This window comes from Sus scrofa, chromosome 6 (genome assembly GCF_000003025.6).
Source record: "Sus scrofa isolate TJ Tabasco breed Duroc chromosome 6, Sscrofa11.1, whole genome shotgun sequence".
Classification (NCBI taxonomy): Eukaryota; Metazoa; Chordata; class Mammalia; order Artiodactyla; family Suidae; genus Sus; species Sus scrofa.
Window position 1 is genome coordinate 135,575,932 of NC_010448.4, and position 15,769 is coordinate 135,591,700.

General features: G+C 40.2%; 1 protein-coding gene across 3 annotated transcripts in view; it reads left to right on the forward strand.

Moving 5' to 3' along the window:
- Nucleotides 1-13,811, forward strand: part of USP33 (ubiquitin specific peptidase 33) — a 65,371-nt gene extending 51,560 nt beyond the window's left edge. For all 3 annotated transcript variants that reach the window (XR_002345137.1, XM_021096451.1, XM_021096452.1), the window contains 3 exons: nucleotides 9,215-9,317; nucleotides 11,841-11,909; nucleotides 12,612-13,811. Coding sequence is in view for 2 of the 3 variants with exons in the window: in XM_021096451.1 (XP_020952110.1) it covers nucleotides 9,215-9,317; nucleotides 11,841-11,909; nucleotides 12,612-12,769 (330 nt within the window). In the remaining variant the exon portion in view is untranslated. The remainder of the gene's footprint in view (nucleotides 1-9,214; nucleotides 9,318-11,840; nucleotides 11,910-12,611) is intronic.

Sequence of the window (15,769 nt, forward strand, 5' to 3'; positions counted from 1 at the left end):
AAGAAGAACAGAATGTTTTATGGCCAAAGACTAATATAGATCCATTTATCTAGGTAGCAAGAAGTCTCTCCAAAGTCCTGCTGTCAGTAATATAGCTCCAACTATTTTTCAGATTCTTTTTTTTTTGCCTTTTCAAGGGCCGCTCCTGTGGCATATGGAAGTTCCCAGGCTAGGGGTCTAATTGGAGCTGTAGCCGCTGGCCTACACCAGAGCCACAACAACGTGGGATCCGAGCCGCATCTGCAACCTACACCACAGCTCACGACAATGCTGGATCCTTAACCCACTGAGCAAGGGCAGGGATCAAACCCGCAACTTTCTTGCAACCTCATGGTTCCTAGTCAGATTCATTAACCACTGAGCCACGACGGGAACTCCTATTTTTCAGATTCCTAGTAGAGAATCCTAGTAGAGTGAGTTTGGGTCATCTAGGAAGCATGTTCATTGATGTTCATACCAACATTATAGTCTAAGAGAAAATTGAGATTCTTTTTTTTTTTTTTTTTTTTTTTTTTTTGGCTGCCCCTTGGGGTATGGAGTTGCCGGGGCCAGGGATCAGATCCGAGCCAAAGAAGTTGCAACCTTAGCCACAGCTGTGCAACGCCAGATCCTTAACCCACTGTGCCAGGCTGGGGATTGAACCTGTATCCCAGTGCTCCCAAGACACCACCAATCCCATTGCCACAGCAGGAACTCCAAGATTCTTTTAATTAAAGAAGGGGAGAAGTTATTGAGCAGACATAATATATGAACACAGTACATTCCATGCTATGGACATGTGCTTCTCTTCACGCACACTTTTTCTTCATAGATTTAGGTTTGTTGATTGGTTGGTTGGTTGGTTTGTGTGTGTGTTCATGCCTAAAGTGAAGAAATTTTCACATACATAAGAAGGTATTATGGTATAAGTATGGATGTATTTATTGTGATTGAGCCCCATTTGCTTCCTAAGGAGGCAACTTTTAGTTGAATACTAAAAATAATTCATTCCATTTAATGCTTAAATAAATGGAATGAATTATTTTTAGCAACTTTTAGTTGAATACTAAAAATAATTCATTCCATTTAATGCTTAAATAAATGGCTAATGGCTATATCCACTAGGGTTTGATCAACAAAAGCCATTCTGAGTATTTTGAGTACAGTAGGGATACAGGCGATGAAAGACTTAAATAACTACTAAAAGGACTAGGCAGTGAAGACCAAGAAGACAATGGCTGACTTGCAAGAAATCTAGAAGGAAGAGTAGGCTACCATACTAGAGGTAGGAGGGGGGGGCACTGGCCCAGGGTGGGGTTTCAGGTCCAGAAAAGAAGGTGGCCCAGAGTCAGACTTCAGGGCCAGTAAAGAAAGCTCTGTATAGGGTGTTGTCAAAGGTATTGGAGCCCAGGCAAGATGAGAATGAATACCCATGTTGGCTGGAGATTTGGTGGTGAGGGGGCACCACTTAGTGACAGTGGTAGAATTGAGGGATTGATTCCATATGCAAAATTGATCAAATAATATAAGTATAATCAGAGCCAGGTTCCTCATTGTCAGAGAAAGAAGTTACAAATATGGAGAGAAAACTAAAGTGGATTGAAATTGTAGGTATCTTTGTAAACTCACAGTGATACATACAAAAGTAAATGTGTGTATGTGTACACATATATAGAAACAAATGATGTACATAAATTAATTTCCTAACTCTGTTACTGAAAGGGCCTGGGAGCAGTAATAACTCCACTAAAATTGATTAGGCATACCTAGCTCTCATCAAATCTAGCTTCTAAACGTCTTTCTCTAGTAAAAGGAGCCAGCCGTTGTTGAAAAAATGGCTACTTTAAGGACCAGGGCAGGGGAATTACAAGACAAGCTTGAAACTTCTTACTTTGCCAAAAATTAAAGTTTTTGAAGAATGATGAAAAAGTGTCAAATTACACAGAAGCCAATTTGAAGGGACTGTTACTTGCCAAATTTAGGGCAATTTGAGCTTCAAAATAAATTATAATGACACAATAACTCTTTAAACAAAATAGATGTTATTTCCATAGTGTTATATATAAATAAAGTGAAAGATTGATGAGGAATGGACTCTTAGCATAGTTTCAACTTATTCCTGACAAAGTACTTACTGCGAAAAGACTAAGCAGAGGAGCCTGGCATCAACGTGAGGCAGCTAGCTTATGTACCAGTACATGCAGCACCTACCCTTTCCCTAAACTTGGGAGGCCCTAAGTCCCGTCAGTCATGACATGCATTTCTGGATGGTGGCCATTCATCCTTAGTTCAGTCAATTCAGTCACTATCTCCCTTTTATATTCTATATCTAAAGGATGGACCATGAGATTAACCACTAACAACATACCTTCTATGAAATAGTACAGGAATGAAAGAAAAAAATAAAACTAGTAATTTTTAACAAATTTAGTTCACGTTTACAGATATGTACATGGGGCAAGGAAGAAATATGTGTCTACAGCTGATAGCTACCCATTCTATATTCCGTCTTTTCTCAGCCAGCACTTCAGCTGGTTGGTTGTGTTTACTTGGGAAAGTAATGCAAACCTTCATTCCTAAAGAGTCTGAGCTCTTTGTGGTTTTGCCTGTTTTGGATTTCTTTACTAGCTTTTACTCTCTGAATGTGGAAATGCTAAATGATGCTTTTAGTAGGGTGAATGGTGGTGTCCCCAAAAGAATTTCTGTGAATTGACTTTATTTGTGAAAGGAGCCTTTGCATATATAATGAAGGATCTTGAAATGAGATCACCCTGGATTATCTGCACAGACCCTAAGTCTAAATGAAAATTTATAAAGAGGGAAAAGATTCACAGAGAGAATAGTTGAAAGCTATATGAAGACAGAGATTGGAGTATATAGTCAAGGAGCAGAAGGTTGAAGAGACAAGGAACAGAATCTCCCCTAGAGTCTCCACAAGAAGCATGGTCCTGCCTGTACCATGGTTTGGACTTCTGGCCTCGAGAACTTTGAGAGAATAAATTTCTGGTTTTAGTCACCAAGTTTGTGGTAATTTGTTGTAACAGCCCTCTGAAACTAAAACAGTGGATATAATCTGGTTTTCAGACATAATCCTCCTTATTCCTGTTGGGTAGTAGTCATTTTACACTTTATGTAGCCCCACAACTCCCCCTATCCCCTTTGCCTCTTGGTTCAGTGTCATGAGGAACCCAGAATGGCCAGAGGAGTGTCTCATCTTCCAGTCCAGTAAAAACATTCTTGTATCTCTGTGGAAACTAGTAGCCTCCAAACTAGTAGAGGCCAAAATTGTGACAATGAGAAGCAAAGCTTTTGTGAGTGTTGGAAGTAATAAACTTAAACTCCCCTACTTCCTTTACCTGGTACCTAGCCTCACGTTTTCTGGTTTTGAAAAAAAACAGCACCTTATGTTGTTTCCAGTTTAGAGCCTGTACCACCTCATATAGGACAGTACCAAACCCTCAAGAGTTTTGCCATCCAGCCACAAAAACAGTATTCAATAGGCTAGCAACTTTAAGGTGATTCCACATGGTAAAGGCAGTGAATCCTATGGATGTGAGCCCATTTCTTCATTTATTTTGTTTAAAATTAGTTCCATAATCACAGGTAATGTGGGATATTATCTCAGCAGATGAAATACTCAGTAAGACCATGAATGATGATACTGAGAGAAACATCATGAGTTGGAAAGGTTGACTCCTGGAGTTCCTGTTGTGGCGCACCAGAAACAAATCTGACTAGGAACCCTGAGGTTGCGGGTTCGATCCCTGGCCTCACTCCATGGGTTAAGGATCCGGTGTTGCCATGAGCAGCGGTGTAGATTGAAGACGCAGCTCGGATCTGGCGTTGCTGTGGCTCTGGCGTAGGCCGGCAACAACAGCTCCGATTTGACCCCTAGCCTGGGAACCTCCATATGCCGTGGGTGTGGCCCTCAAAAGACAAAAAGACAAAAAAAAAAAAAAAAGGTAGACTCAAATTCAGTGTGAGTTGTAATCATGTATCATTGAGCAACTTACACCCACACTATACAAAGAATTCATACAACTCAAGAAGATGAATAGTTTGATTTAAAAAAAGTAAAAGAGGAGTTCCCGTCATGGCACAGTGGAAACCAATCCGACTAGGAACCATGAGGTTGCAGGTTCAATCTCTGGCCTTGCTCAGTGGGTTAAGGATCCAGCATTGCCATGAACTGTGGTGTAGGTCACAGACGAGACAGGGATCTGGCGTTGCTGCGGCTGTGGTGTAGGCTGGCAGCTACAGCTCCAGTTTGACTCCCAGCCTGGGAACCTGCATATGCAACGGGTGCAGCCCTATAAAGACAAAAAAGACAAGAAGTAAAATAAAATAAGAATTAAAAAAAATAAGTAAAAGGGACTTCCTGTCGTGGCGCAGTGGTTAACGAATCCGACTAGGAACCATGAGGTTGCGGGTTCGGTCCCTGCCCTTGCTCAGTGGGTTGATGATCCGGCGTTGCCGTGAGCTGTGGTGTAGGTTGCAGACGTGGCTCGGATCCGATTGCTGTGGCTCTGGCGTGGGCCGGTGGCTGCAGCTCTGATTAGACCCCTAGCCTGGGAACCTCCATATGCCGCGGGAGCGGCCCAAGAAATGGCAAAAAGACAAAAAAAAAATAAGTAAAAGATTTTAATCGACATTTTTCTAAAGATAGGACTGATAAGCCCATGCAGGGGGACACTATCAGTAGTCATTAGTAAAATGCAAATTAAAGCCACAGTGAGATACCATTACACACTTCTTAGAATGGCTGAAATAAAGAAGTGGACAATATCAAGTTCTGACAAGAATATAGAGCAACTAGAATTCTCATATGAATACTGTTGGTGGGACTATAAAATGTTACATGTCAAATGACAACCAGTTTGGCAGTTTCTTCTAGTTTAAGCAGACACTTAGCACATGACTCGCAATCTCACCCCTTGGTATTTATTCCAGAAAATAAACACTTATGTTTGTAAAAACCTGTACGCAAATGTTCATAGCACTTTGCTTATAATTGTCCCAAACTGGAACTAGTTGAAATGTCTATCAGCTGGCAAATGGATAAATAAGATGTGTATGTCTATGCAATGGAATACTAATAAGCAACAAGAAAGACTGAACTACTGATGCATGCAGCAATATGATGAATCTCAGGAACATGCCAAGAGAAAGATAAGCATAAAAATGGCTGTGTAATTTCTCATTCCATTTTTATGAAGTCTAAAAAATGAAAAACAGAGTAGATCAGTGGTGTCCTTGAGCTGAGAGGAAGGGATTGATTGCAGACTGGCATGGGGGAAACTTTTTGGAGTGTCAGAGGTGTTTTATTTTATTTTATTTTATTGTCTTTTTGCCATTTCTTGGGCTGCTCCCGAGGCATATGGAGGTTCCCAGGCTAGGGGTCGAATCGGAGCTGTAGCTGCCAGCCTACGCCAGAGCCACAGCGACTCAGGATCCGAGCTGCATCTGCACCCTACACCACAGCTCACGGCAATGCCGGAACCTTGACCCACTGAGCAAGGGCAGGGATCGAACCCGCAACCTCACGGTTCCTAGTCGGGTTTGTTAACCACTGCGCCATGATGGGAACTCCTGCAAGTTATTTTATAATACTATGGTTTTCATCTTATTCCACTGATGCCTTTTTTTTTTTAAACAAAGCAATGTGTTAGTATATAAAAATAACACTAATAGAGCACAAAAATAAGTACCCTTGGTAGACTAGAAATTAAGTGGCATTTCTGAAACATCAAAAGCAGATATGATTTAGAGGAGCAAACCAGATGCCACAGGAAATGACTACACAGCCTTTAAGCTTGGAAGTGGCATGTACTAATAATGACCTCAGCACTCTGCCCCCTGCATCGACCTAGGCAGCAAGCACTAAGGGGTGTGCTTGGATCGAGCAGTGACTGGACCCCTCGGTCAGTAAAAGAAGGCATTAACGAAGACATGATATATCAAAAAGGGATGAGTTCTTTGGAAAAGAAAATATCTAACAGGATAAGAGGGATCAGGAGTACAGTGACTTGGGGGGCAATGGGGGGGTAGTTGGACACCAAACGGTGATTCAAGATAGGTCTCATTGAGCGCAGAAGACCGGAACAGACGTTTCCTCAAAGAAGACATACAGATGGCCAACAGGCATGTGAAACGATGCTCATTATCACTAATTATTAGAGAAATGCAAATCAAAACCACAATGCAGTATCACCTCACACCCGTCAGAATGGCCATCATCAAAAAGTCTACAAATAAGAGGAGTTCCCACTGCGATGCAGCAGAAACAAATCCATCTAGGATCCATGAGGATACAGGTTCAATCCCTGGCCTCTCTGAGTGGGTCGGGGATCCAGTGTTGCCATGAGCTGTGGTGTAGGTTGCAGACGTGGCTCAGATCTGGCATTGCTGTGGCTGTGGAGTAGGCCGGCGACTGCAGCTCCGATTTGACCCCTAGCCTGGGAACTTCCATATGCCAAGGGTGTAGCCCTACAAAGATAAAAACAAACAAAAAGAAACAAAAAAAGTCTACAAATAAGAAATGCTGGAGAGGGTGTAGAAAAAGGGAACCCTCCTACACTGTTGGTGGGAATGTAAGTTGGTACAGCTACTATGGAAAACAGTATGGAGGGAGTTTCCTTAAAAAGTCACCATATGATCCTACAATTCTACTCTTAGGAGAAACTGTAATTTGAAAAGATACATGCACTCCAGTGTTCATTGCAGTGCCCACTGTTCATTGCAGCACTACTTACAGTAGCTAAGACATGAAAACAACCTAAAATGTCCAACAGATGAATGAATAAAGAAAAGGTGGTGTGTGTGTGTGTGTGTGTGTGTGTGTGTGTGTGTGTACATACTCCCACAATGGAATGTTACCCATAAAAAAGAATGAAATATGCTGTTTACAGCAACATGGATTGACCTAGAGAGTTTCATACTAAGTGAAATCAGCAGACAGAGAAAGACAAATATACGATACTGCTTATATGTATAATCAAAAAAAAAGATACAAATGAACTTATATACAAAACATATATACCCACGGACATAGAAAACAAATTTATGGTTACCAAAGGGGAAAGGAGGGAGAAGGGATAAATTAGGAGTTTGGGATTAACATATACAGACTACTATATATAAAATAGATAACCATTAGATAACCAACAAGGAACTGCTGTATAGTACAGGGAACTATACTCAATATTTCCTGATAACCTGTATGGAAAAATAATCTGTTTCAGTTAAAAAAAGGCCCACGAGTTCCCTTGTGGCCTAGCAGTTAAAGATTCGGCATTGTCATTGCTGTGGTATGGTTCGATCCCCAGCCTAGGCATTTTCACATGCTGCAGGCACAGCCATAAAAGAAAAAGCCTCATTGAGGAGTTCCCTTCGTGGCTCAGTGGTTAACGAATCCGACTAGGACCATGAAGTTGCAGGTTCAATCCCTGGCTGGCTCAGTGGGTTAAGGATCTGGCATAGGCCAGCAGCAACAGCTCCGATTAGACCCCTAGCCTGGGACCCTCCATATGCCACGGGTGTGGCCCTGGAAAAGAAAAAAAAAGAAAAGCCTCATTGAAAAGGTGATATTTAAGCAAAGAGTTGAAGGAGATGAGGGAGATGCTCAGAGGTGTCTGTAAAAAGATGGATAGCCATGCAACAGTTTTGAGAGACAGGAGTATATCTCTTTGATTCTAGGATAACAAGTGAATAAATGAGGGGGAAAGTATTAGAATATGATGTCCAATCTTGGGGCCAGATCGTGGAGGTAATTCTGGGCTGTTAACAAACTCTAAACTTTGTTAACTTTGTTAAGTTAACAAACTACTATTGTACCAAGGGATCTTGGTACAATAGTAGAGTTTGGATTAGATTTGATTATGGGAGAGAAATGATTGGAACTTAGTTGCCTTTGTCTGTAGGTAGTATGTACCGTGGGCATTTTAATTACCCATCATGGCATTGTTTCAGGAGTCTCACTTTCTTTTCACAGTATTACAATTAGATAATTTTCAGATACTCTTTTTTTGTTTTTTTTTTTGCTTTTTTTAGGACTGCACCTGAGGCATATGGAAGTTCTCAGTCTAGGGGTTGAATCATAGCTGTAGCTGCTGGCCTATGTCACAGCCACAGCAACGTGTGATGCTAGCCGTGTCTGCGACCTACACCACAGCTCATGGCAATGCTGGATCCTTAACCCACTGAGCGAGGCCAGGAATTGAACCTATATCCTCATGGTTCCTAGTTGGGTTTGTTAACCACTGAGCCACAAAGGAAACTCCCTTCACATACTCTTCATTTTCCTCAGGCTCCATTACTGTTTCTCTCTATATATACATATATCAATTTTTTAATCAATTTGGTTCCTTTAGTTGAAAGTAGTAGAAGTCAGATTGACTAATTTAAACAAAAAAGGAAATTTATTGAAAAGAAAAATTGAATAACCAAACTTTCACAAGTTCAGGAACCATGAGTATTCCAGTATAGCCAACAAATTGACATTGGAATTACTCCATTCCAATCATTAGTTTACTCCTCTGAAGATTTCCATTTCTAGTAGTTAGCCTAGATTAAGTCACATACCCATTCTTTGGGCCTTATGACTAGAGGAGAGAATGGAACATCCTCAAAGACTATCCCACTGGAGTTCCTTTGCGGCACAGCGGGTTAAGGATCCAGTGGGTTGTTGCTGCTATGGCACAGGTTCAATCTCTGGCCCAGGAATTTTCACATACCATGGGCACAGCCAAAAGAATAAAAAAAAAAAAAAGGACTGTCCCACTGCTTTTGAGAATTTATTCTATATATGTCTATTATCTGTGAAATGATATGTACAAGATTATTCATTGCAACATTATAATAGCAACATGGCCACCAATATCTTAAGTGAATAGAAGTAAGATGTAGACAGTGGGTATAGTATATTTAAATAAGAATTATACATCAGATTTTTAATAAATGTGTGCAGTATTTATTGTTGTGAAGACTTTACCCTGACCGTTTTCATTTATCTAATATTTTATGCCCCTTTTGTGTGTACTAAATTTTAAGTTATAACTTAGAATTGTTTAATAGGTGTTACCCTGTATCCTAGTATCAACATAACTTAGCATCAATGTACATCTGTTGTGTTCTTTGTGAGGAATTGGCCTTACCAGATGCGGAAGTATAGAATGGTTGTATTGTTTTACTACAAAGCAAATTCTAGACTTTAGATAACTGATTTTCCCCCCTATAGCTCAACAGAGCATTCCAAGAGGAGGACTCGCCAGCTACTTTTTATTGCATCAGTATGCAGTGGTTTAGAGAATGGGAAAGTTTTGTGAAGGGTAAAGATGGAGGTAAGTATTTAAAAGAATTTTTTTTTTGCAGATTTTTTGTTTATTTGACAAATGTTTCTTGAATATCTCTGTGCACTTGCGATTATACTAATGAGCAAGAGAGAAAAAGGTTCCTGCCCTCAAGGATTGTACATTCTGGTTTATCTGTTTTGGTTATTTTTATTTTTTATTTGTTTATGTATTTACTTTTTTTTTGGCCATGAATGTGGCATGTGGAAGTTCCCAAGACAGGGATACAACCTGTACCACAGCAGCACCTTGAGCCATAGCAGTGACTATACCAGATCCTAAACCTGCTGAGTCACCAAGGAACTCCCTATTTTTAATTTTTTTTTAACTTTTTCATGAGTTACGGCATATCCATGGCAGGAATAAAATAACTGAATAAAATTAATCTGCAACCTTAACATTGAAAAAAATTTTAAAAAATCCTCCCAACAATAAGATTGGTTAGGAGTTCCCTGATGGCTCAGCAGGTTCATGATCTGGCATTGTCACTGCTGTGGTGCAGATTCCATCCTTGGTCCCGGAACTTCCCTGTGCTGTGGGTACAGCAAAAAATAAAATGAAGCATGCTTTTAAAAAATTAATGAGATTGGCTAAATTATTTTATCTGTTAAAATGGGATACTATGTGGGCTTTAAAAATAATTTGTGTAACTGTTTAATTTAAAAATAAGATGTTCTTTTTTTTTTTTTTGTCTTCTTGGGGCCGCACCTGTAGCATATGGAGGTTCCCAGGCTAGGGGTCGAATCAGAGCTGTAGCAGCTGGCCTATGCCAAAGTCACAGCAACGTCAGATCCCAGCCACATCTGCAACCTATACCACTCTTAGGGCAACGCCAGATCCTTAACCCACTGAGCAAGGCCAGGAATTGAACTTGTGTCCTCATGAATGCTAGTCAGGATCGTTTCCTCTGAGCCATGATGGAAACTCCTATTCTTGATTTATGAAAAGATTGTAATGCAGTATGTGTAGTTTGAACACTTTATATTAAAACAGAAAAAAGGCAACTGTATGCAAAGGCAGAAAGACCACAAAGATGATTAAAACAATTTGCTTATCTTTCTGTACTGAGATGATAGTATTTTTTTTCTTTCTTGTGCCTTTTTTTCCCCCAGTTTTTGATAATGAACATTCACTGTACTTTCAAAGGAAAGACAAATAAAGCTTTTTTCCTTATATTAAAAAAAAGATGGGAGTTCCCGTCGTGGCACAGTGGTTAAGGAATCTCACTAGGAACCATGAGGTTGCGGGTTCGGTCCCTGCCCTTGCTCAGTGGGTTAACGATCCGGCGTTGCCGTGAGCTGTGGTGTAGGTCCCAGACGCGGCTCGGAGCCCACGTTGCTGTGGCTGTGGCGTAGGCCGGTGGCTACAGCTCTGATTAGACCCCTAGCCTGGGAACCTCCATATGCCACGGGAGCGGCCCAAGAAAAGGCAAAAAGACAAAAAAAAAAAAAAAAGATGCATTTTAACATTTCATTTTACAATGCTTTTTATTGTTTTTAGTTTAATGACATTCTAAACTAATTGAAGAGTTGCATAATTTCTTTTTAAATTACAAAGGAATTATTCTTATTTAGCATAAAAAGTGCCTTTTAACCTGTAATCCCCAATGGACAGTTAAGAAATCATTTCTTTTTTGTGTGTGTGTGTGTGTGTGTGTGTCTTTTTGTCTTTTGTTGTTGTTGTTGCTATTTCTTGGGCCGCTCCCGCGGCATATGGAGGTTCCCAGGCTAGGGGTTGAATCGGAGCTGTAGCCGCCGGCCTACACCAGGGCCACAGCAACGCGGGATCCAAGCTGCGTCTGCAACCTACACCACAGCTCACGGCAACGCCGGATCGTTAACCCACTGAGCAAGGGCAGGGACCGAACCCGCAGCCTCATGGTTCCTAGTCGGATTCGTTAACCACTGCGCCACGACGGGAACTCCAAGAAATCATTTCTGTTACATTTTGGATGGTGAGTGAGAGGACTTCTCTCACCTTCTTTCCTGGTTCTGTTTTGGCAGAACTAAGACCCAAAAAGGAAGAAACTCAGAAGAATATGTTCAAGGGAATTCCTGCATAGCCCAGCAGGTTAAGACTAGTATCCATGAGAATGCAGGTTCGATGCCTGGCCTTGCTTAGTGAGTTAAGGATCTGGTGTTACTGTGGCTGTGGTGTAGGCCATCAGCTGCAGCTCTTCTTATTCGACTCCTAGCAGGAACTTCTATATGCTGCAGGTGGGGCCCTAAAAAATAAAAAAGCAATAAAAGAAGAATACAGTTAACTGACTATAAAAATCTAACTAAGGACTTTCCTGGTGGCCTAGTGGGTAAGAATCTGATATTGCTGCTGTGGCACGGCTTCCATCCCTGGACCAGGAACTTCTGCATGCTGTGGGCATGGCAAAAATGATAATACTCTGACTAAAAATAATCTGATTATACAGTTACATCTTTCAGTTATTTCAGGCACAGTTCTTGGTGCATTTCTTTAAAAAGTATACATTTTGATTATTTGTTTTTCCTTTTGACTTAGATCCTCCAGGTCCTATTGATAACACTAAAATTGCAATCACCAAATGTGGCAATGTCACACTTAGGCAAGGTAAGTTTGACTAATACTTAAGCCTTTATTTGTTAGTGATTTGTCACTGTCAAGAATATATCATGACTAGCCTCCTCTGCCACTTTTTTTACCCAGTTCAGTGATGTAATTCATATATGAAGTAGGATAGTGGAAAAATTGTCAGTGTTTAATTTTTATCTGAAGAAAGGTTTTAAGGCTGTTTATAGGGGCAAGGGAAAAGGATCTCCAACTTTTTTTTTTTTTTTTTTTTTGTCTTTTGTCTTTTTTAGGGCCGCTCCCATGGCATATAGGAGGTTCCTAGGCTAGGGGTTGAATCCGAGCTATAGCCACTGGCCTACGCCAGAGCCACAGCAGTGTGGGATCTGAGCCGCGTCTGCGACCTACACCACAGCTCATGGCATCGCTGGATCCTTAACCCACTGAGCGAGGCCAGGGATTGAACCCGCCACCTCATGGTTACTAGTCTACCTCATGGTTACTAGTCGGGCTCGTTAACCACTGAGCCATAACAGGAACTCCCAAGGATCTCTGACTTTTTAAGGCAGACCATAGTGTTGCAACTTGTGACAGTATGAGCTGGTAGTGTGAAGATTCATGTTCTCAAAGTTCTCAGTTACTATACTGGTACAAGATTTGTGCTGGGGGTACATTGTGAAGGTTTTTCCAATATGAATATGTAAGTTTGTAAATACTATTCTTTCTACATATATTTAATTTTAGGGGCAGATTCTGGTCAGATTTCTGAAGAAACGTGGAATTTTCTACAGTCTATATATGGTGGAGGGCCTGAAGTCATCCTGCGGCCTCCTGTTGTTCATGTTGATCCTGATGTCCTACAAGCAGAAGAAAAAATTGAAGTAGAAACTCGGTCTTTGTAATTTTGAGGGTATAGAGGTCTGATGAGAAATCATTCTCACATCTTCTGACATATAGTCATGCAAAAACATTCCTAAAAGCATGTTTATTTTCTTGATTTTTAATATTTTATCTTTTATTCCTTCTTACTGGGCATTTTGAAAGAATGTGTTCAAATGTATAGTATTCTACAGGTTGGTATATTTAATGGTAGATAACTTTCCGTAAAGTCTTTTGGTGTAATATTTTTGAAAGAGAAGGGGTAATTGTGATCATTTGGTAATGAGTTGGTTATCTTTGATATTTATACTACATATAAACCCATGAATCCTTTGTAGCTTTGTAAATACTTTTGCTTTGAAAACTTTTTCATTATCCTAAATGATCATAACTCTGACCAATCTTTTCAGTTCTTCAAAAACTTGATTTAATTGTATAGTTTTGACATGGCTTCTTATAATATAAAGAGCCTATTTTAAATTGAGAGTTGTAGTCAGAAAAATGTTAATTTCCTAAAGCTCAGGAAACTGTTAGGGTGTCAACTTCTTTTGCACTGCAGCATATAAACTAGCATATTAATATTTACAAGATGTCTTTTTGAATGTATCAAGGATGTATTTAGTTTGAGTGGAATTTGTGTCAGCAGATATTAGTAATTTATTGCCTCCTATACTGTAAAATATTAAATTTCAATTCCTATAACCCTGATTAGTAATCTTAATATCAGTAAAAAACTTAGAGTTAGTTTTAGGACACTTTGTTTTGAGAGCATGAAGTATAGACTGTCAATGAGATTGTTGATAAAGCTGAAGTCTAAGCCTCTTGCAAATGATTTTTTAAATGAAACCTGCATAAAGTCTTTTTGAATAATATAGTATGCACTGCTATTTGCTTGATTATGTGATGTCAAAAGTTTAACTATATTCCAAGTACAAAACTAAACTGGATTACTTTGAGAATGTTGAATAGCATTCACAGTGGCTTTGTTTTGGTTTGGGGCAGCTGCCACCAGCTAAAACAGCATTATTAAAATTAGTTCAATAAAAATGATTTAAAAATGTGTAATTTGGATGTTGTATTTATTTGATAGATATTGAGTGAAGGGTATAAAGTTTGTTAATATTAATATTGTCTTATTATTTCTTTTTTTTTTTTTCCTTTTTATAGCCACACGTGCAGCATATGGAAGTTCCCAGGCTAGGGATCAAAACAGAGCTTCAGCTGCCGACTTACACCACAGCTATAGCAACACCAGATCCTTGACCTACTGAGTGAGGCCGGGGATCACACCCACATCTTCATGGATACAAATTGGGTTCTTAACCTGCTGAGCCACAACAGGAATACCTTGTCTTACTATTTCTTAATCAGGAGTTCCAGTCGTGGCGCAGTGGTTAACGAATCCGACTAGGAACCATGAGGTTGCGGGTTCGGTCCCTGCCCTTGCTCAGTGGGTTAAGGATCCGGCGTTGCCGTGAGCTGTGGTGTAGGTTGCAGACGTGGCTCGGATCCCGAGTTGCTGTGGCTCTGGCGTAGGCCAGTGGCTACAGCTCCGATTTGACCCCTAGCCTGGGAACCTCCATATGCCGCGGGAGCGGCCCAAAGAAATAGCAAAAAGACAAAAAAAAAAAAACTATTTCTTAATCAGAAGGTATGCAAAATAAGCCACTTTGGTATGTAATGAAATGACGTGATCAGCCTTTAGAATCTATTGGAATTTTTTTTTTTTTAAATGTAGTTTTTAGTTTTCTTCTTTCCCCTGGTTATGCTATGATCCTCTTCAAGGACTAAAGGATGTTGCTGATCTGTCTTGAATCACCAGAGTTTAGTGCAATGCCTGGCATTTAGGAGATAATTTTAAAAGATTTGTATTTAATAGTGCTTACCATTTATTAAATATATATGTTCTCTCAGACACTCTGCTAAAGTGCTTCACTTATATTCAATCCTCATTATAACCCTATAACTTAGGTCAGGTGGTTTGCCCAAAGTCGTACAGCAAAAAAGGAGCAGATATGGGACTCCAACTAATGTCATTGTGAATGGATATCAGTGTTCTTATTCACCATGATATATTATCTCCCACTGAATTATTTTAAAACAGATTATAGTATTAGCCACATTCATTAAAAGCATCCTTCACTGGGATATATAATATGACAAAGAATACTGGCTTCTGAAAGTGTGTATGATTTTTTTACATCATAATCATCAAAATACATAACAAGGAGTTCCCGTCGTGGCGCAGTGGTTAACAAATCCGACTAGGAACCATGAGGTTGCGGGTTCGGTCCCTGCCTTGCTCAGTGGGTTAACGATCCGGCGTTGCCATGAGCTGTGGTGTAGGTTGCAGACGCGGCTCGGATCCCGCGTTGCTATGGCCCTGGCATAGGCCGGCGGCTACAGCTCCGATTAGACCCCTAGCCTGGGAACCTCCATATGCTGCGGGAGCGGCCTAAGAAAGGCAAAAAGACAACAAGACAAAAAAAAAAAAAAAAAACAATATAATAAGTAAAGAGTTAGTAGTCCCACAGAATCTCAGCTAAAAGTTGACATATGTGTTAACAGATATCGAATGAAAGATTTGGTTTCTCAGGATGATTTTCTTGGCAATAACTTAGCTGAGAAATAGGACAATTGCAGTTAAGGGGTAGATCCTGTGTATGTTGAGAGTACTACATTGATTTACAACATGAAGGTGATAAGGTTTGGACTCAGGAATCAATTTGCTTATATTCAAATCCTAGTAGCTGTATCACCTTACAGCTATGATTTGCAATGGCAATGAAAGTTCTCTGATCTCCAGTTTTTTTCATCTCTTAGAATGTTTCAGGTTGGGTTTTCCAGGAAGCAGATGCTGAGACGGAATTAGGAGTGCAGTTGATTTCTTGGGGAGTGACATCAGTAAAAGGAAATGGAAGGAAGCAGGATTGAACAAAACAAGTTATCAGATCATAATGCTGACCTGACAAAGTCTCTGTCAGCCCCGTGGAGCGAGCCAGAGCTAAGATCATCTGTTGGAG